The 20,310-nt window shown below is 39.4% G+C and overlaps 2 protein-coding genes across 2 annotated transcripts in view; one reads left to right on the top strand and one right to left on the bottom strand.

Moving 5' to 3' along the window:
• The window catches only part of LOC111155203 (coiled-coil domain containing 146), a 115,614-nt gene that overhangs the window by 64,383 nt on the left and 30,921 nt on the right, over positions 1-20,310 (bottom strand). The gene's annotated exons all lie outside the window — the stretch shown is intronic.
• Positions 3,936-8,187, top strand: LOC111155204 (fibrinogen like 2). The gene is made up of 2 exons (XM_022515301.1): positions 3,936-4,734; positions 7,302-8,187. Exons 1-2 carry the CDS (start codon positions 4,119-4,121, stop codon positions 8,006-8,008), a joined length of 1,323 nt encoding a protein of 440 aa, XP_022371009.1. The 5' UTR covers positions 3,936-4,118; the 3' UTR covers positions 8,009-8,187.

Here is a 20,310-nt window from a genome sequence, read left to right as displayed (position 1 = left end):
TGAGTTGAAGGCAGATGTGGAGACGAAGGGAAGATTCTGACGCTGACATGAAGAATCAGAGGTTGATACTCAAGTCAGGGCAGATGGGGCATGAGAAAATACAGAAAGACTTTCCAGCAAAAGGGAGGAGGCAAAAGGTAAAGGTAGATGATGGCAATTCCACAGGTGCTGAGGACAAAAAGTCAGCTCTTCAAATTTTTGATTATCTGGGAGCATTCTGCTTGAAACCTTCTCTCCTAGTCTTTGCAACAATACACTCTTCTGGTTCTTGTCTTATTTCTTTGACCATCCTCTGGGTTCCTGTGGTTTCAAGTTGATTTTCACATGTATTCTGGGATGATTTCATATCAAGATGTCCAACTGTTTGGTAGACATTTCTATTTAATGGCTTGTCAATGTATTCAGAACAGAACTGGTACTCCCACACTCTCTCCAACCTACTGCTCACTCCCTATTTTCATTGCCACATTACTTAACTTCAACCAGGGTCATATTTCATAATTCTCCATTGCCCTCCATTTCTGACCAGTGATCTATCTATAACTCCTTGGTAATAATGTCTGCAACCCCTTTACCACCCTTCCTGCCATCACACTAATACCTCTCACCTAGAACTCCCATTTCCTATTGGTTTCTAGTTGAAGATCCCTTTCTAAAAATGGCCCTGGGGTTGGTGAGGGGAAGGTTCCTATTGTTAATTAACATTTGAAAAATGCAGCATACATCACTTTCCTCTTGGCCAGCCATAAAACACTTTAGCGTATGACTGATATTTCTCAGATCTGTTTGTCCTGAAAGTATTCATCAGCATCTAGTTACTCATGTTCCAGGAAACACAATTTGGGAAACAAGAACTTGGACTATTTAAATGGCCTCTAAACTGTTTTCTTGCCTAATCTTTCCCTTTCCACTACACCAAGTATTACATCAATTATTTTATTGATAGATTAATTTCTCTAAAGTGCTTAATGGGTTACATTATTCCCCTGGTCAAAAACCTTCAGTGGCTCCCCATTGATCTAAGCAGTGGTTAAGCACCAGGCTCCCCCACAACCTGGTACCAATACACCTCTCCTGTATTACTTTGCCCCTACGTGGCAGTGTGGCATGGGAGAAAAGACATGAACTTTGGAGTCAGATCCAGGTTCAAATTCCAACTCTGTCTCTTAAAAACTGTAAAACAGGCAAGTATTTAAAGCTTTGAGCATTTTCTCTACTCACCTGCAAGTGCTCGTGGTAACTGTAGAGATGGGAGGATGTAGTGACATATTATTGGTGAAAGCTTCTCAAATACTTGTAGCACACCCTCTCTGGCCCCAGGGGTTAATAAACTTATTAGTCAGGTTGAAGCTCTTTCATGTAGTCACTTAGTGTCTGTCTGCAGTAAATGACTAGTGATTTTTTTTTTTTTAATTAAGAACGCAGACAATCACCCCACAGTGTCACTGATAACTAACAAAGCAGTTCTCTACCTTTATCTTGGGAATTGTTTATGGGTCCTCAGTGGACAGGAGCCAGTTCCCACAGCACATCTAAGCTTTTTCAGTGGAGCCATGCCCTGGCCCGTGGCTGCAGAGCCCAAGAATCGGCAGTAGTGCTTGGAAAGCAAATGCTTGGTTCAAAGAGGTGAAACAGAGCCCATGGCAAGAGTCAGAGAGCTGAACTTTTGTTAGATTCGGAAACTTTTTAAAGTGCTTATGATTTACTTCAAAGTCCAACGGGAAGAAAATACAAGGTCCTCAACAGCCCTGCCCAAGAAGGAAAAAAGGGATTTTTGTTTGATTTGTTCACTAGTGTGAACTAAGTGCCTGAAGAGTGTCTTGCATGTCAAGGTTGCTCAGTTAATATATGGTGGCTGGAGGGATGGAGGGATGGGGGATGAACAAATGAATAAATGAATGAGGCCGGGGCATGCATTTTATATATGATCTAGCACAGTGCTGAATATATATAGAAGGTCCTTAATAAATAATTAACTGGGTAAATAAAGAGATTGTACCCTAGCCAGTTAAGGGTGTTTAGTAATATACCTTAAACTAAATATTATTCCTATATCTTTCTACTTTTTGAAATATTTTTATGTATTATCTATACTATCATCATTCTCTTTCTTTTAAAATGATCTATCCATTCACCTACTTCTTCCTTTACAACGAGAGAGTGTCACAGCTTAAAAGCATGTGAGGAGAGAAAATGAAATTAAGAGATTAATTAGATATTTTTAGTCAGAAAGTTAAAAGATTTTGTTTAAATTGGTTTGACTGCATTGAATGGGACGAAGAATAACAAACTTCATTTTTTAAAAAAGTTGGGGGGCGCCTGGGTGACTCAGTGGGTTAAAGCCTCTGCCTTCGGCTCAGGTCATGATCCCAGGGTCCTGGGATCGAGCCCCGAATCAGGCTCTCTGCTCAGCGGGGAGCCTGCTTCCTCCTCTCTCTCTGCCTGCTTCTCTGTCTACTTGTGATCTGTCTGTCAAATAAATAAATAAAATCTTTTTAAAAAATAAATAAATAAAAAAGTTGGAAGAAGATGGAGGCAAATGAGGCATAAGGTGTACAGAACATGCTTGACAAATTTGTTGGGAAAGAATGCTACTTGTAACACCATATTTGGTACACACTTTGCTCAAAGTTTTTATAAGTATCATTCTTGTATGAGGGAAAAACAGCCAGATACCCCCTTCATAGCTATAGGAACCCAGGCTCAGTAAAGGTAATGATCTATCCCTCCAATAGGAGGTAGAGCCAGGGATGGAATCCAGGTCTTCGGAGTAAATACAATTGCCAAAGTGTAAAGTGAGCCTGCCAGATTTAGAGAATCTGGAGAATGGAGAATTAGGGTGAAGAGTGTACCTGGCTGGAATGAAGGGGATATAGAGAAATGTCACAGGACATCAAGTTAAAGAAATAAGTAGGAGATAGATTATAGAGTACCTTGAGTAATGCAATAAAGAATTGGGATTTTTATCCATATCAATTATTTTGGAATTATTTTTAAAGCCAAAACTTCCTTTTTAAAATAAGAAATCTTATGAGATGTCAAGATGCAAAACAAATTAAAAGTAGGTGGTTTCTCCAACGGAAGCTGTTCCCCCTTCCTGCCCCTCAGCTTCTGAGGAGAAAAGGTAGAAAACTGCAAAAAAAAAAGTTTAAACCAAGAAAAGTTGGAAAAGGCAAGAGCGCTGATGTGTGTTTGGGCAAGGCCGTGACAGAGCTAGTGGTAGAGGGACCCATCGTGGGAGGCAGAGAGCGCGGACATAGGATTGCCATTGGGAGGGGAAGGCACAGATGTTGGGGACAGGAGGAGAATCAGAACAGAGCCAGGAAAAGTTCAAAGATTAGCTCATGGGCAACTGCAGAATGTGACTGTACAATCACAAAAATGGTGAAGGTGAAGGAGAAGGCTGCTGGTTTTGATGAAAGTCAATGGTGTACTTTTACATGTGTTTTTGTCAGATAGATGTTTCCTCTACACTGTGCTAGGGCCAGAGAATGGAAGTGAACCCCTTTCTCTTCTACCGGTTTTCTTCCCTTTTTCAAAGAAATGAAGCAAAAATGCATGGCATGAGTCAGAAAACTGTGCTTCTTGGCATATTTCTAAAAAATTTCAAGTGCTTAAGGCTTCTTTCACCTGAAAGTCTAACATGAAAAATATACAGAATCCTCCATGATCCCCTTCTAAAAAGGAAAAAAGAAAGGCCATTTTTTCCATTTTTGTAAACTTTCTGTTCTTCCGTCTGGATAACTAGTACATTCATTTTTCTCTTTAAAAGCTAGTTGTTCCCAGTGGCATTAAGTACAATTTATTTTTAGGATAATTACTGTGAAATCCAAGATTTTTTTTTCTTGTGCTTTAGAAACTAAATGATAAAAGTGAAACGTGAGGGATATAGGCATCCAGTCAAATCCAGTAATTCTGATGCATGTTATTCTGAGAATCAGTAACAGGTCTTGGCAAGCTGCGTGTGAAGAGTACAGGCTCCTCTTCCTCTGTTTCTGAAACTGGTGATGCAAGCGCTCCCGCCCTTTTCTGAGAACACAGAACGCCTAACTCAGGCAGGCAGCCGCGGTGGCTCTCAAAACCGTGCATCCCTGCTGGGGTGAGCGCCACCCGCAAACATGAAGCCCGCCAGCTGGTGCTGGCTGAGCTCGGCTGTCCTTGCCGCTTTCAGCTTGTTGGTTGCAGGAAACAATGAAACGGAGGAAATTAAAGATGAAAGGGCCAGGGATGCCTGCCCGGTGAGACTAGAAAGCAGAGGGAAATGCGAGGAGGGTGGCGAATGCCCCTACCAGGTGAGCCTGCCCCCTTTGACGATTCAGCTCCCCAGGCAGTTCAGTAGGATCGAGGAGGTGTTCAAGGAAGTCCAAAACCTCAAGGAAATGGTAAATGCCCTGAAGAAATCGTGCCAGGACTGCAAACTGCAGGCTGACGACAGCCGGGCCCCCGGCAGAAATGGACAGCTGTCACCTAGCCCAGGATCCCTGGAAGAAGCTGATGACAACAGAGTTCAAGAATTAGAGAGTGAGGTGAACAAGCTGTCCTCTGATCTCAAGAATGCAAAGGAGGAGATCGACCTGCTTCAGGGTCGCCTGGAGAAGCTCAATCTTTTAAATATGAACAATATAGAGAGTTATGTTGATAGCAAAGTGGCAAATCTAACTTCGGTAGTCAACAGTTTGGACGGCAAGTGTTCATCCAAGTGTCCCATTCAAGAAGAAATACAGTCACGTCCAGGTAGGTACAATGTCTTCTTATCACTTGTTCATGAATATTATATAGCTACACAGTATCTGTAAACATTAACCTGAGCAAATAAGTTGAATACATGACAGATGAAATAAAGTAAGCCTTTTATTCATCAAGCTAGTACAGGAAAAACTAGTATCTTTGCAAATGTGACCACAGAAACGATCTAAGACTTAATTACAAAAATCATAATTAGTTCTGTATCCTGTGAAAGGACTTCCAATTTCAAGGAGCTTATTTGCTAATGCCAGAGCTACATACAAACTGAAGAAGAGAGACATTATCTCTTAATGTTTCAGTGCATTTAACTTCTCTCTTCACTGACATGTTTGAAAACAATGGAGATAGTGCAATATTTCCAGTTATGCTTTGTTCGTTGGAAATCAGTTTCCTGTGGTTCGCTGACTACTCCTTCTCATGTGGCCACAAGGAATCTTTGAAAGATTTTACACTATCTGCATAATCCCAATATCTAGTCATAATCCCAAATATCTAGTGAAAATAGATGGAATAAAAGCAGCTATATGGCTTCATGTGGGTGCAGAACTTTTTGCTTCGAGTGGCCCCAAAACATTTTAAGGGGAGAATTTTGGCATGCCAGAAGACCACAGACTTAACTACTACTTCTTAACTGCTTTACTACTACTATGCCCACAAACTTCTAGCTGTGGCACTGGTTCCTCTAAATTCTGGCTTTCTACCTGAGTTCCTGGGACACTGTTGCTGATGGTCTTGCTACACTTTGGAAAGGCATTCCTGCATTGGACCTCCACTTACCATGAGTGTTAAGTTGAAGGGATATGGTGTCTGGCACAGAGATCACATTCATTTGGAACAAGCACCTTGTGTGTGCTCCAACCCTAGGGAATCTGCCAGGGATCTGAAGGTAGGCAGGGCTTTCAAGGACCACTGTTGCTAATACTTCTGGGAGCCTGTATCTGAATGTATTCTGCACTGCAAGGCAGAGGCTCACGTCTTAGTGCCATGTCTGGGCACACATTAGATTCCATGCTGCATGGCTACTTGTAATAACAGGCATAAGATTCAACCATCTATTTCTGTACCAAAAGTTTGGGGGAAGTATTGGAGTACTTTGAGTTCTAAACACACATGAATAGATTTTTTTGTGCCTCTGAGTAGTTCATATTAAATTTGCCTTATCTGGCCCAGATCTTTCCAAGAAATATTTGAGAGTAAATATCTGTATTTGATTCCTACAGATCCATGGTAACCGATGATTATACTTACCCTGGACATAACCACCTATTGTTTCTTTCTAGAAACCAAACATATGAAACACTGGCTAAACACTTCCCAAGTAATAAATTTAGGTTAAGAATACTGGTATATTATTTTTTTTAAAGATTTTATTTATTTTATTTGACAGATAGAGATCACAAGTAGGCAGAGAGGCAGGCAGAGAGAGAGAGAGGAGGAAGCAGGCTCCCTGCCGAGCAGAGAGCCTGATGCGGGGCTCGATCCCAAGACCCTGGGATCATGACCTGAGCCGAAGGCAGAGGCTTTAATCCACTGAGCCACCCAGGCGCCCCAAGAATACTGGTATATTATTTAAAAAAATTTTTTTTTACTTGATCTTATTTAGTTGTCAAGTGAGTAAAACAAATGGGAATTTATGATCCATTCTGTATGTTAGAATTTTTTTTTTAAGATTTTATTTATTTATTTGACAGAGAGAAATCACAAGTAGGCAGAGAGGCAGGCAGAGAGAGAGGAGGAAGCAGGCTCCCCGCTGAGCAGAAAGCCCGATGTGGGGCTTGAACCCAGGACCTGGGATCATGACCTGAGCCGAAGGCAGCAGCCCAACCCACTGAGCCACCCAGGCGCCCCTGTATGTTAGAATTTTAACACATCATTTGGAACATATGTCCTCTAAAACTTTATGACAGAGGAGGGTATTGGCCTCTTGAGGTGAAAGGAAATAGAAACTTGTGCTTTTTCTGTGTATGTGGAATGCAGTTTAGGGGAGTTGGAAGCATCTGACCTTTAGGACCAAGGAATGTAGTAATTACAAGAACAAACCTCACAGCCAGCCAGATCTCAGGATGCGTCCTGGTTCTGCCACTTAATGCTTCTGTGAACTTGGGCAAGCCACTGACTCTCTTTGAGCCTAAATGTCCTCACCGACAGATTGGAAATAATACCTACATCATAAGGTCAATGTGCAGAGTAAATGTGAAAATGTTAAGTCTTTGGCAGAATGCCTAGAACACATAGGTAGCACTCACTAAATATTAACTACGTTACTAAAACTACTTTATCGATGAGGATCTTGTTGTACATTGTGAACATTAGCACTACGCTTACCAGCCAACAGTCATGCTGGAGAGCCTTGACTGGTTTTATAACACCAAGTTCTTATTCTGAGGCCTTAATAAACGTTTGCTAAACAGGTTCAAGTAAGTTTTGCAGAGCAAGGTTGCATTAACACCTTCGATTGAATTATCAAACTGCTTTTGTTTGTAAATATAAAGAATTTTTAAGATGCAGAGTTTTTATTAACAGAGTCCAATGCCTTTCTCTTCTTCCCCCTTCAGTTCAACACCTAATATATAAAGATTGCTCTGACTACCACACAATAGGCAAAAGAAGCAGTGAGATCTACAGAGTTACACCGGATCCCAAAAACAGTAGTTTCGAAGTTTTCTGTGACATGGAGACCATGGGGGGAGGCTGGACTGTGCTGCAGGCCCGTCTCGACGGAAGCACCAACTTCACCAGAATGTGGCGAGACTACAAAGTAGGTTTTGGCAATCTCCGAAGAGAATTTTGGCTGGGGAACGATAAAATTCATCTTTTGACCAAGAGTAAGGATATGATTTTAAGAATAGATCTCGAAGACTTTAACGGCGTCAAGCTCTATGCCTTATATGATCAGTTTTACGTGGCCAATGAGTTTCTCAGATACCGTTTACACGTTGGTAACTATAATGGCACAGCTGGAGATGCCTTACATTTCAGTAAACATTACAACCATGATCTGAAGTTCTTCACTACCCCAGATAGGGACAATGATCGATATCCCTCTGGGAACTGTGGGCTCTATTACAGTTCAGGCTGGTGGTTTGATGCATGTCTTTCTGCAAACTTAAATGGCAAATATTATCACCAAAAATACAGAGGTGTCCGCAATGGGATTTTCTGGGGCACCTGGCCTGGGATAAGTGAGGCACAGCCTTATGGCTACAAGTCCTCCTTCAAAGAGGTCAAAATGATGATTAGACCCAAGCACTTTAAACCATAAATCACTAATGCTCATTTCTCTCAGTATTCATTACCTAATAGGGCAATTAATTCTTTCAGCACTTTGGAATGTATTTCATACTCCTTTTCTATGACTAAAAATTTATCTCTAAGCAGTGGGTTCTTATGCTACACAGCATTTGAAATAAAGCTAAAAAAATAAACATACATTTTAAAGGAGTTCTTTGTTGCTGTTACACTGTTTGCACATGAATACTTGCAAAAGCAAGTGGGATTATTGAGAATTACACAAGTAGATTTATAATTTTTCTTAATTTCTATAGTTGAAAAGTTTTCTATTTACTTGTATTACTCACTATAATTATGAAATCATTGTTTACTTAGCAGGCTGAATTCTTACACAAGTAATCTGAATTTTTATTATGACTTAGAGACATTTAAATATTGATCACTCTTTTTAGGCTGTCCTCAGTTATTGGGTATTTCTTTGTCTCTGAATACCCTAATCCTCATTCTGAGATAAACTTTCTCAATTTATGACATTTACTTTGGTTCAGGAAGACCCTACGGCATTTTGGTTCTCAGATGAAGGGAAATATATATAAAACCTGTCCAGGTATTATTTGTGAAATGTAAAATAGTTGTCATTTAAAATATTTTAAAAGTGGTAGCATGATGTCACTCCTAAAAGCATTCAGAAAATTCAACCATAAAGACCCTGGTTTAAAGGTAATTAATTCACAGTTAATAACGCTTTAGGTGTTGCATGGTGAAAACTGCTTTAATACAAAAATTAGCTTCCTTTGCTCTGTATGCACAATGGTTTTTAATTTAAGATTGTTCACTACTGTGCGTGACTACTGGTAGGCTTTCTTTGGAAGGATAGGTATGGGTGGGGAATAAGGCATGTATTTATAGACTAGAATATTCTGAAGGCCAAAGCATTCATATCCAAAGCAGTAATTTCATTAAGTGATTCACTTCATTAAAACTAAGTTTTATAGGACATATAAATTTTGAAATATATAGTACTTCAAATATTATGTATTTTAATCCTAACTCTGGTGTATTACTTATTTTTTTTTAGAAATTTAAATACAAGTGTTTATTTTTTTAACCAAACTAAAATATCTGAAACTTTTATAATTCACCAATTCTGGAGTGTAGGTATCATTTTTAACTACAAAAGTAATGTCTTAAATTTCATCACCATAAAAAGCAATCCTTTCAGAGAGAACAGTAGAATTCTGCTGAACATTTAAAAAATACTCTAGAATAAAATTTGAATAAAATAATGTATATGAGTCATAGAAATATATTTAATCTTTAATTTCTAGTTTGTTTCTACTGCCATAACCAAGTTTTCAAAATAAACTCACAAAGATGCAACTTTACTCCTTTGAAAATGATTAAGGAGGATAGTTGCTTTAGGTAACAAATTAACTTTTTCAAATATTGCCCTTTACAGAAAATTCTAACCAAAGAGAAGCATGATATTCTTTTAAAAAATACATGTATGACATACAAAGTTTTCAGGTATAGATGATAAAAATTAGGTTATTATGAACACTATTAAAATGTTAAAGCAAGATAAATGCAGATAGAATTATGAGACCAAAATGTAAAATATCATTGTAGATTTCAAAGACTTCATATCTACTCAATAGTTTAATAAATGTAACTGATTTACTCTTCATTTCTCTCTCTTTTAAAAAAAGATTACACAAAAAAATAAAATAACATAAAAAAAGATTACACAGATTTTTATATTATATAGTGTACTTATTTCAGATAAGATTTTCATTTACTATATGTAATTATTAATATGTGTAGGTTTAAGTAAATTTATGTGATCAAAAACTGACTCATGAGGCCAGATCCTATCCTCTAAAACTTCTGTTTCTCACAATGAAAAAAAGAAAAAAAAATGGACTCTTCACGAAATAACATTTCTAAAGAAAAGTAGCTCATACAGTGAGTGTCCGTCAACTTAATGGGAACAGGGTATCATTTCAGGAGATTTGACAAATAACTCATTAATCCATGTAAATACTCAAAAGCTTGTCCTCTTATCTTTCCACCTTATTTCAAAGGATCAAATTTTATTTTCCATTAACTTTTATGGTATTTTCCTAATAAAAAGTCTTGTGACATAGAAATTCCTTTTTGGAATCATTTCTTCTTTTTTTTTTCATTTCATGTCTTTTATAGAATATATATTATACTTTGATCATCTTTAACATGTTGATGAACATAGATTATATCTGAGAGTCTTTTGCCTTAACTATTCACTAATATATGTAAATGTTCATAAACGTGGATTATTAACAAATATTTCAGAGTCTTTGTTCCATTTTAAACGCTAATATTTATCTTAAGACTTTATTTCTAAGCTTTATCATTCTTTGAAAATGTTGACTAAAATTAGTCCTTAGAAATTCCAAGTGAAACTAATTCACTCATTGCTGAGAAGAAAAATCAAATTTTTCTTATAAGCAGTAATGCGTCAAACGAACAGATGACTCATCTGTCCAGTAAAAAAAAGAGCTTAAGTATACAAAGTATGAAAGATATCCTAGAAACAAAATTTTCTGGTCCTTATTTTTGAATGGCTACTCACGGAAATGTTTTAAAAGTAAAAGTGATGGGTAATGTCATCATGATAAGCTTTTGTTTGTAATTCTTTTTTTTATGTATAAATAGGCTTATGTCTTTAACAATCCTGTAAAATAAAAGTTTTAATCTTCACAACTGTTTATTTTTGCAATGTGGAAACATTAAATATTACTGTTTGTAAAATAATATATATATATTTACTCTTGTCTGAAAAGTTGCATAGTGTTTGCCTAATTAGACTTTACCTTTGACTCTATAAAGATTTGAACGAGTGTTCTTTCATTAACAGGAAGACAGGCAAATACAGGAACACCATTCTCTTATTTCCCTCCAGAATACTGTTGACACATTGGAAATAAGAAAGTTTCAGTTTCCTTTTGTAGCATTCAGCTCCATCTTTCTCCATCATTAGCGTTGCTGCACTGGCTCAGCCCTTATCAACTCCTTTGGATAATGCAAACGCTTTCTCACGGTGACCCATGCCTCCAGTTTCAATCTGTGGCAAAACATCCTCCATTTCACTGTCAGAGGGACTATTCAGAAATACAATTCTGATCATATTATTCCAGCAACCCCTCATTTCCTATTGTATAAAAATTCAGCAAATAAGCCCCTTGGTGGATTGGCCTCTGCCTCCCCTTTCACTGTCCTGTCTGCCACTATGTATACTCCTGCCACACTGAATGCCTTGCTGTTCTCGACCATTCCCCATGTTCTCTGCATTTTTTGCTATTTGGGATATACTGTTCCTTTGGTCTAGATAGAATGCCATGCTCAACCCCAGCTGAGTTTTGTCCTGTCTCTCATGATTCAGAGCAGGGACTCCAGAGCTGGACTTGCTAGATTTGAATTTCAGCTCCACCCTTTGTAAGCTGCATGATCACAAGCAAAGACTGTCCCTTGGTTCTTTCAGTTTTAAAAGGGAAAACAGTAGAATCTGCCCGGGGCAGGGGGCTGGGGGAGGGAGAATCTGCCTGATACAGTTACTGAGAGGATTAAATGAGATAATATACAGGAAACACCTAGAACGTGTGTGTGTGTGTGTGTGTGTGTGTGTGTGTGTGTGTGTGTGCACTCCCGCGGGTGCACGTGCACCCGGGTGTGTGTTTATCTTCATCATCCAAAATCGTTATCTGTTTGGGGCAATCTGTTCTGATAACATTAGGGGGGGTTGGTAACTCTCTTCTTGGGTCCTATAACATCCTATATATTCCTTTTATATATATATAACATTGTTCAACAAGGGTTCTACCTTGATACCAATCTGTTTGGCTAGGATGTAGAGCCAGTGTTGTTATTCAACATGTTCAGGAGTGTGTTACTACAGATAAAGAGCTGTAGCCTGAAGAAGCTGGAGTTGTAACTGGGGAAGGAGCAGATACTGTCAAATGGGAGGATTTGAGAGATTGTGAGTGTGGGCAAATACAGGTGAGAAGTGGTTGAAGCCGGGAAGGGGGGGGGGTGGGATATGGCAAGAGAGGATATATGGGGGCGGATATGGCAAGAGAGGATATATGGTGGACTGGGTACATACACCAGCAGGCCTTTAGAAGGGGTTCTGGGAACATGCCTGTGGACACATGTCATGCAGAAGGGTAAGGCAATACCAGAACAGACAGCAATTGGTCTATCTAACTGTGTTCCTAAAGAAAAAAAGTTTTTTTTCATACTTGTTATACCATATTGTAATTTTGAAATTAATTTTAATCAAACAGAATCCATGAATGCTTTAGTTAAAGAAAAAAATCACAATTAAAGACCCCTTTGCAAACTACCTTCAATTCCAAGGTAACAGGGCAGAGGTGGCTGAGTCCAAACTGATTTCAGTCTGGGTCTTGCCAAGATGCGATGTCTACTGAATCACATCTGTGCCAGGTTTCTTTTGTTTATTGACTGGGAAGAGTTGGAAGTGAGAAGAGAAATGAGGAAAATTGGGTTTACTTGGGAGAACTTAGTCCTCTGCATTCCCACATGTTCCTGAGCCTCCTTTGCTCTTTAAAGTGGCCCCTCCCCCACAGTAAGAATTCTCCTCTTGCTGGAAGATGGTGTTGCTTTCTTTTCTGAGGGAGAGATCTTAATTGTCCCTTTAGGCTCCTTTATCCCACTCCTTGGCCTCTCCACACCTGTACAAGGGCATGCTCTCATGTCAACTGTGAAGTCAAACCGGAGGAGAAGCTTTTACACAAATTTGCTAATTTTTATCAGTAGGAAAGGAAGACATGTGGGGACAGATTTTGAGGTTGCTTGATGAAAGGAGAAAAAACAGACTTTCAGATGTGACTGAATCTATTGATATGGGTATATTTACCAGAATTTCTGGTTTCAATGGGCTAGCTTGAGCAGATATGTTTGGTTCTAATAGTTTTTGATCAGTTAACACAAACCTAGTTTCAACAGCAGCTTCATGCTAACTAAAATTAAGAAGCCAGAAATGCCTTGGAACTAAAGGACTTAAGGAGATAGAAGTGCTAGAGTGGATTCAGGTGTAATTCATTCAAAAAGTATTCACTGAGTATATACCATGTGCCAGACAGTCTTCAAGAAAGCCAGAGATATATTAGTTATCAAAAACCCTATACTCAGGGAGATTGTATCTTACCAGAGGAAATGAATAAATAAACAATATATAAGAAATGCCATAAAAAATTTAACAGAGCAAAGGAGATAAGGAGTATAACAGGAAGGATGTTATTTTACATAGGCAGTCTGGGGAGACCTCCCTGAGGAGGTGACATTTGAACAGGGTCTTAAAGATAGGAGAGAATGAGCCAGGCAGATAGCTAGGAGAAGATATCTAGGCAAAGGAAGCCAAGGTGCTTGGGATGTTTTAGGGTCAGCAAGTAGTCCACCCCTCGACTGTGGAGGGGGTTTAGGGATGAGATCAGGGAGAACTTGGGGAGTTGGAGTTATGTAAGGGGTGGTGGCAGCTGCCAAACCATCTAGACCTTACGAGTCATGGTAAGAATTCTGCCTTTTACTCTCAGTAGGTAAAAGCCCTAAGGGTTTTGATCAGAGGAGGTATAGGATCTCATCTCATCTTAAAAGGATCACTCTTGTTGAGTGGAGACATGATGGAAGCATGAACACTAGTCTGTCAGTGTTTGCAATGATCTTGGAGAGAGATGTGCACCACAGTGCTTGCAGTGAAGTGGGTCTTTAAGGTAAAGCTGACCAAATTTGCCAATCAAAGATCAGGGGGGAAAGAGCAGAGGTATCACAAGGACAGGATTTTGACCTGAGCAACTCTGAGGGATGGAGCTGCTGTTAATTGAGGTGGAGAAGGCTGCGGGGGTAGCCTGTCTGGAAAGTGTAGCGTGGGTTGGGTAAGGGATGGTGGTCAGCAGTTCTGAACATTCTAAGTTCAGATATTGATAATACATCCCAGTGGAGGGCATTTGGATATTAGCATGACGTTCAGAGAAGACATCTAGTGTTCAGAAAACATTTCTAGGGACATCTGGGTGACTCAGTTGGTTAAGCATCTGCCTATGGCTCAGGTCATGATCCCGGGGTCCTGGGATCCAGCCCCCCCATCCGGCTCCCTGCTCAGCAGGGAACCTGCTTCTCCCTCTCCCTCCTCCCTTAATCGTGCTCCCCCTCTCTCTGTCTCTTAAATGAATAAATCAAATTTTTTTAAAAAGGAAAGCAATATCTTCAGAAATACTAGAATGTAGACGGTAATCCATCCATGGGCCTAGATGGGATCACTAGTAAGTAAGAGGACCTGGAACAAAGACTTCCAGGGAAGACCAACTGGAGATAAGGAGGAACCAGCACTGTGGCGCCCACCCGCCCACCCTGTAACTGTCGTTTCAGAGGTCACACAGCTGCTGCCCTACGGAGAGGGCAGAGCTCTGTTCCCGCTGCAGCAGCTTTCTCTAGATTATTCTACATTTAGATGGGCTTTTCCCTGCTTCTGTCAGCACCACTATTTTGAGGAGTTACTAGATGTCTTAAAAGCGGTCATGGTAGTCTAGATACGGTATTCCAGAAATCACTGCTCGCGACTTAGGCAGTCACTTCACGGTGAAGGGAAGAGGCAATGATCTGTGGAAGCCTCAGATACTGCATCTTCTGGGAGGCAGCACCGTGTGCTATCATGTAGGATACTGTGTGTTGTTGTTGTTTTAGAGATTCATTTATTGATGAGAGAGAGAATGCGTGTGAGCCCGGGAGGGGCAAAGGCAGAGGCAGAGAGAGAATCTTAAGCAGGCTCCATGCCCAGTGTGGAGCCCAACATGGGGCTCGATCTCACGACCCTGAGATCACAACCTGAGCCAAAACCAAGAGTCAGATGCTTAACTGACTGAGCCCCCCAGGCACCCTGGATTTGATGTGTTTACGTATATGTGTATATACATAGCAGAACAAATATGAACTAGGTCACAGACCTAAAAATGTTCTTTGTTAACAGTGTAATGCCCAAGTTTGAGTAATCAGGTTATAGTCATTTTAAATCATTAGGGAACTAGTTTGCTATGATTATAAACATTTAGTTAACCAGAGGCTGGTTTTACTCTTTATTTTTAGACACAGTGATATTAAAATTTGTTTTTTCCAAAAGTTATCCCAGTTAGCAATAATAGAAATCTTGTATATCTAGTAGCTTTCAAAGTGAAAATAGCTAGAAAATACACTAGAATATCTGTAAGTGAATCTGACTGGCAATTTCCACTTAATGTAGGGTCTAAGTGGAAATGAATATAGTCATCTGTAGATGGGCAGGGTCCTCCTGTGGTGTATACACACATAAACACACAGACATACATGTATGATACACATGCAGGTTTATGTATGTTATTTGTAACACATGCTGTAATACACAAGGAAACCTGTCCATTCAAATAAAATAGATATGCAGCTCATAGAGTCAAAAGTCAATACAACAAAATCAACATGGGGCCAATAGCTAGCTTATTTGGAATGATGCTATTTAAAATAGATTGCCATAAAAGAACTTCAGATAGTTTTCTTTAAATCCCCTATAACAAATTCTATGCTACTAATGTTGCCGTTATTCCTTGAAATGTCCCTTCTTTGCTGCCTCTCTTCTCCTCCAGAACCCCCTAGCGTGGCTCCTTCCACCTGCTCCTTCTACTCCTTGACAACTTCTCTGTTAGGTCAGCAGCCTACTGTCCCCATGTCCATATTTAATTCTGCCTCTGCACTTTTGCTCACCTAAAGTCCCAGGGGTAAACCAAAATTAAAAACATGATCTAGCAAATTCACAATCAGCATCTTTGTAGACATCACAAGTTATCTCAAAAAGATCTATATTATTTTATTAGTCATTTGCAGAAGGAAACCTACACGAGACCTCTGAGGAAATAAACTCCTCTTTCGAAATTCCCCTCCAAAAACCATATTTATAAATAAATGGCCTTTTTGTCTTAGCCTCTTAAGATAACTGATATTATGTTTATATTTATTATTTCAATAGAAAATGTATCATTTACTTACTATATGTGTAGCACGATGCTCTATGTTTATCAAAGTATTTTGGATATGATTTTTTCCAAATAATAACTATATCAACTCTCAAAATTTGAGTTTAATCTCTAGCATTCAAGGCTTTCCCAAGTAATTAAGGATGATTCTATTTAAGATGAATTGCTTTTCGATTACAAAAGGCTTCATACAAAGTTTCACCTCATCTGGGACGATTCAGAATCTGAAAACTTGTTCGGTTTTTATCTGGAAATTGGTTTTCTCATCTTCTGCGGGAAGCAAATAGCTTGTGTTTATGTTGTGAAAGCTTATCAAAGAATGGTCCACAAAACTACTTGTTTACATTTATTTGCCATTTAGCAATGATAGTATCACATTTTTTTTAGTTAATTAAGTAAGCCGTTTTAATTTTTGTTTAGAGATTCTTGCTTCTGAATACTAATAATGATAAGCAGCTGTCACTTGCTGAGTGCCAATCATGTGCTGGACATTTTCCTTGGGACATTTCCAGTGTTCTCTCTGCTATGATTAATGCTGCAATAGGGAGGTAATGTTTTACACTCATTAAGTCTTCCCCGAAAAACAAACAAACAAACCAACCTTTGTTCCCTGCAAACTGTTTATCATATGTGGACAATTACCCATTTTCAGCTTTCCTGGCTTTCTTGGTATATTTCTTATAAAACGGGCTAATTTTCCATGACAAATTACCTCTGATGATTCCAAGGTCAAGTACACACAGAAGTAAATCTCAGGGATGCCTGGGTGGCTCAGTCAGTTAAGTGGCTGCCTTCAGCTCAGGTCATGATCCCGGGGTCCTAGGATGGAGCCCTACACTGGGCTCCCTGCTCAGCCAGGAGACTGCTTCTCTCTCTCCCTCTGCACCTAACCCCTCTCTTGCTATCTCTCTGTCTCAAATAAATAAATAAAATCTTAAAAAAAAAAAAAAAAGTAAATCACAGTATCACCCCTGCTCTGGCTTTCTGTGTGAATTTTTAAAGTAGAAACTGATTCTAATTAAATCTCAACTAGGTGAGGCATATATATTTTTTTAACTTTACCAATTACATAACATTCTGCTGACAGGAGATATTTTAAAAATTAATACATTTTCAAGTGTGTTAATGTCCCTACTTAACCTAGTTGTTAAAAAATATTTTCTTCCTGCAGCTAAGTCAGAATTTATAACAGCTCTGACAGAAAAGGCCAAACAAGTATTCTTATGCTCTCCAAAAACTATTTTACTTCCATGGTTACGTGGCAGAATTCACTGATGAAAATATTCTGCTTAAGCACTTTGTAAGTTCTTTGGAAGCCATTTATCTTGATGATATCCCAAAAGTTCATTTTTGCTTGTTTCCCTTGCCTTTAGAGACATGTCTTGAAAGAGGTAGCTGTGCTGATGTCGAATGATTATACCTACCTGTGTTCTCCTCTAGGATTTTGATGGATTCCTGTCTCACATTTAGTTCTTTCATCCATTTTGAGTTTATCTTTGTGTGTGGTGTAAGAGAGTGGTCCAGTTGCATTCTTCCACATGTGGCTGTCCAATTTTCCCAGCACCATTTATTGAAGAGACTTATCTTTTTTTCCATTGGATATTCTTTCCTGATTTCTCGAAGATTAGTTGACCATAGAGTTGAGGGTCTATTTCTGGGCTCTCTATTCTGTTCCGTTGATCTATGTGTCTGTTTTTGTGCCAGTACCATACTGCCTTGATGATCACAGGTTTAGAATATAGCTTGAAGTCAGGCATTGTGAGGACCTCAGCTTTTGTTTTCTTTTTCAACAATCCCCTGGCAATTCAGGTCTTTTCTGGTTCCATACAAATTTTAGTATTGTTTATTCCAGCTCTGTGAAAGATGTCAATGGTATTTTGATCAGGATTGCAATGAAAGTGTAGATTGCTCTGGGCAGCATAGACACTTTCACAATGTTTATTCTTCCAATCCAGGAGCATGGAATGTTTTTCCATCTCTTTGAGGAAGCCAAAAGATTTCTCATGTAAATGCCAAAGTTTATTTGTAATATGAAATAATGATTTAAAAATGTAAACATCACTCGCGAACACACGTGAGGGAGACTTCTTATTTCTGTCTTATATTCACGTAAAAATGTTGTCTTTATCTGATCAAGTCAACGATTACAAATCTAGCGAGGCTCTGATACCATGGGTAGCTGTGCAAGATGGACAGGAAGACTGATGCTTGTATGATGAACACAGAGTTGGGGTTTCACATGCTGAACTACTACAGTAGAGCTTCTCAAACTGTGTCCCTAAGGTTCTGCAGACGTATTTATGAATGCCAAAGGAGGCCGGGTAGGAAGAAACCAGGAGAATGTGTGATGCATGAAACACTGTTCACCTAGAACAGTTGTGCTTCCATTTTATATCCTGGGAATCCACCTTAAGTTTCACTTGAAGTAGAGGTTTTGTCTTCAAAAAAGTACTTGAAAATCATTTTCCTCCCTATTGCATATTCCTTGGTAGGGGGCAGCTCAGCCAGCAAAAATAAAACTAGAATAGATGCATGACGATTCTAACTTGGTATGATATTTCTAACGTTAGACGTTTAAAATCTCTGAGGCTTCAGGTGGACCTGATGTGGTTAAATGCATTCAGAAACTCAGAAGAAATTTCTCCTTTTTAAGTTCACTTTGTAAAATGGTGGTTCAGTAGTGTGATTTTTTTTTTTTTTTTTTTTTGGTGGAAGTCTTTACTAATTACTATATACTTGTGTTCTTTTGAAAATGGCATGGCTACGCACAGGATGGTAAGCTAATGGAGAGTTTTCAGAGAATATCAAGACGAATACCATAGGCTTCCTGCTCCCAAAGTTCCTAAAGCTACTATAGTTTAGTTTAAAAAAACAGGACAGAGAAGAGTAAGTGGCATAAGGTACAAGCAGGGAATACACAGCAGCAACAGTGATCTCACTTTTTCAGGAAGTGGGATGCTTCAAGAAAAAGGCGGGAACTGAGCAGTCCTTGAAAGATGGGCAGAATATTGAAGCACAGAAATGTGAAGGAGCATGCTTCCGGGCTGGGTATAGAAGGAGCAAAGGCATCCGTGGGTTGAAAAATCAGGACCTAGTTTGGAAAACAATAATGTGTCTAATCTGGCCAGAGCATGGGTTCTGTGGCTGGGGTCAGAAGCAAAAAGATGAGAGGAATGGTGCAGACTGTAAAGGGATTTGTCTGTAAAGTCAAAGAGGGGACCATCTTAGGCCAGAAAATCTAAGGGAAGGAAAAATTCAAATCTAAGTATCTACTATTTCCCCTGTCACCTACTGACTGCTCAGTTCCGTGTCTGGGTCTGTGAGGTGATGATGGGATACTGGGTTGGAAGGAACTCTGAAGACCGTTTTATAAAATAATGAAATGGCCATGATGTCAAGGAGAAGATGAATAGAGATACAGAGGAAAAAAAAAAAAAAACCAAGAGGGGTAGAAAAACAGTTTCTGGGGGAGTTTTTAAAGAGGGGTAAGAGGTGTGTGGGAGAGGCATTTGCTGTGACGAGGAATTTTAGGAAGTTTTGTTGCATGATGTGCTGTAGAACTCCCTCCTCTGTTCCTGAAGGAACCTTCAGTATAATCAAATTGCTTTCCAAGGCTTTCTGGAGGCAGATCTGTGTTTCCTTTTGGCTGTGCAGGGATGGATTTTAAGGTGGGAGAGAGCTCAGTTTTACTCTGTTCACAAACTATCTGTACAGACATGGGTTTCCCCCATGGTGCTGGGGGTGACAGGGACCTTCCCCTCTTCATCCTTCCCCTCTGCGCCCACCACATCCAAATCTGTTTTACCTACTGTGCTTCTGGGTAAGATTCCTGCTGGAAAAGTTTAAAAACAGGGTGAAAACCACCATGGTAGGCACTGAGGTACCCCTGAAGGATAATAAGCTGAGAAGTGTACTCTTTGTTTTTTTAATTAACATATAATGTATTATTTGCCCCAGGGGTACGGGTTTGTGAATCATTAGTCTTACACATTTCACAGCACTCACTATAGCACATACCCTCCCCAGTGTCCATCACCCAGCCACCCTATCCCTACCCCCCAGCCCCCAGCAGCCCTCAGTTTGTTTCCTGAGCTTAAGAGTCTCTTACGGTTTGTCTCCCTCCTGATCCCATTTTGTTTCATTTTTTTCCTTCCCTACCCCCCAAACCCCCACACTCCCTCTCAAATTCCTCATATCAGAGAGATCATATGATAATTGTCTTTCTCTGATTGACTTATTCCGCTAAGCATAATACCCTCTAGTTCCATCCACGTCGTTG

The sequence above is a fragment of the Enhydra lutris genome, unplaced genomic scaffold (assembly GCF_002288905.1).
Source record: "Enhydra lutris kenyoni isolate GAN:26980312 unplaced genomic scaffold, ASM228890v2 scaffoldscaffold40, whole genome shotgun sequence".
Lineage (NCBI taxonomy): Eukaryota > Metazoa > Chordata > Mammalia > Carnivora > Mustelidae > Enhydra > Enhydra lutris.
The sequence above is the reverse complement of the archived record's forward strand: the minus strand, read 5'-3'. Positions and strand labels throughout refer to the sequence as shown.

Excerpts from the sequence above, each read along its gene's own strand:
- LOC111155204 (XM_022515301.1), top strand. The coding sequence starts at position 4,119 with ATGAAGCCCGCCAGCTGGTGCTGGCTGAGCTCGGCTGTCCTTGCCGCT. Across the intron at positions 4,735-7,301 it reads AGAAATACAGTCACGTCCAG|TTCAACACCTAATATATAAA; the intron begins GTAGGTACAATG and ends TTCCCCCTTCAG.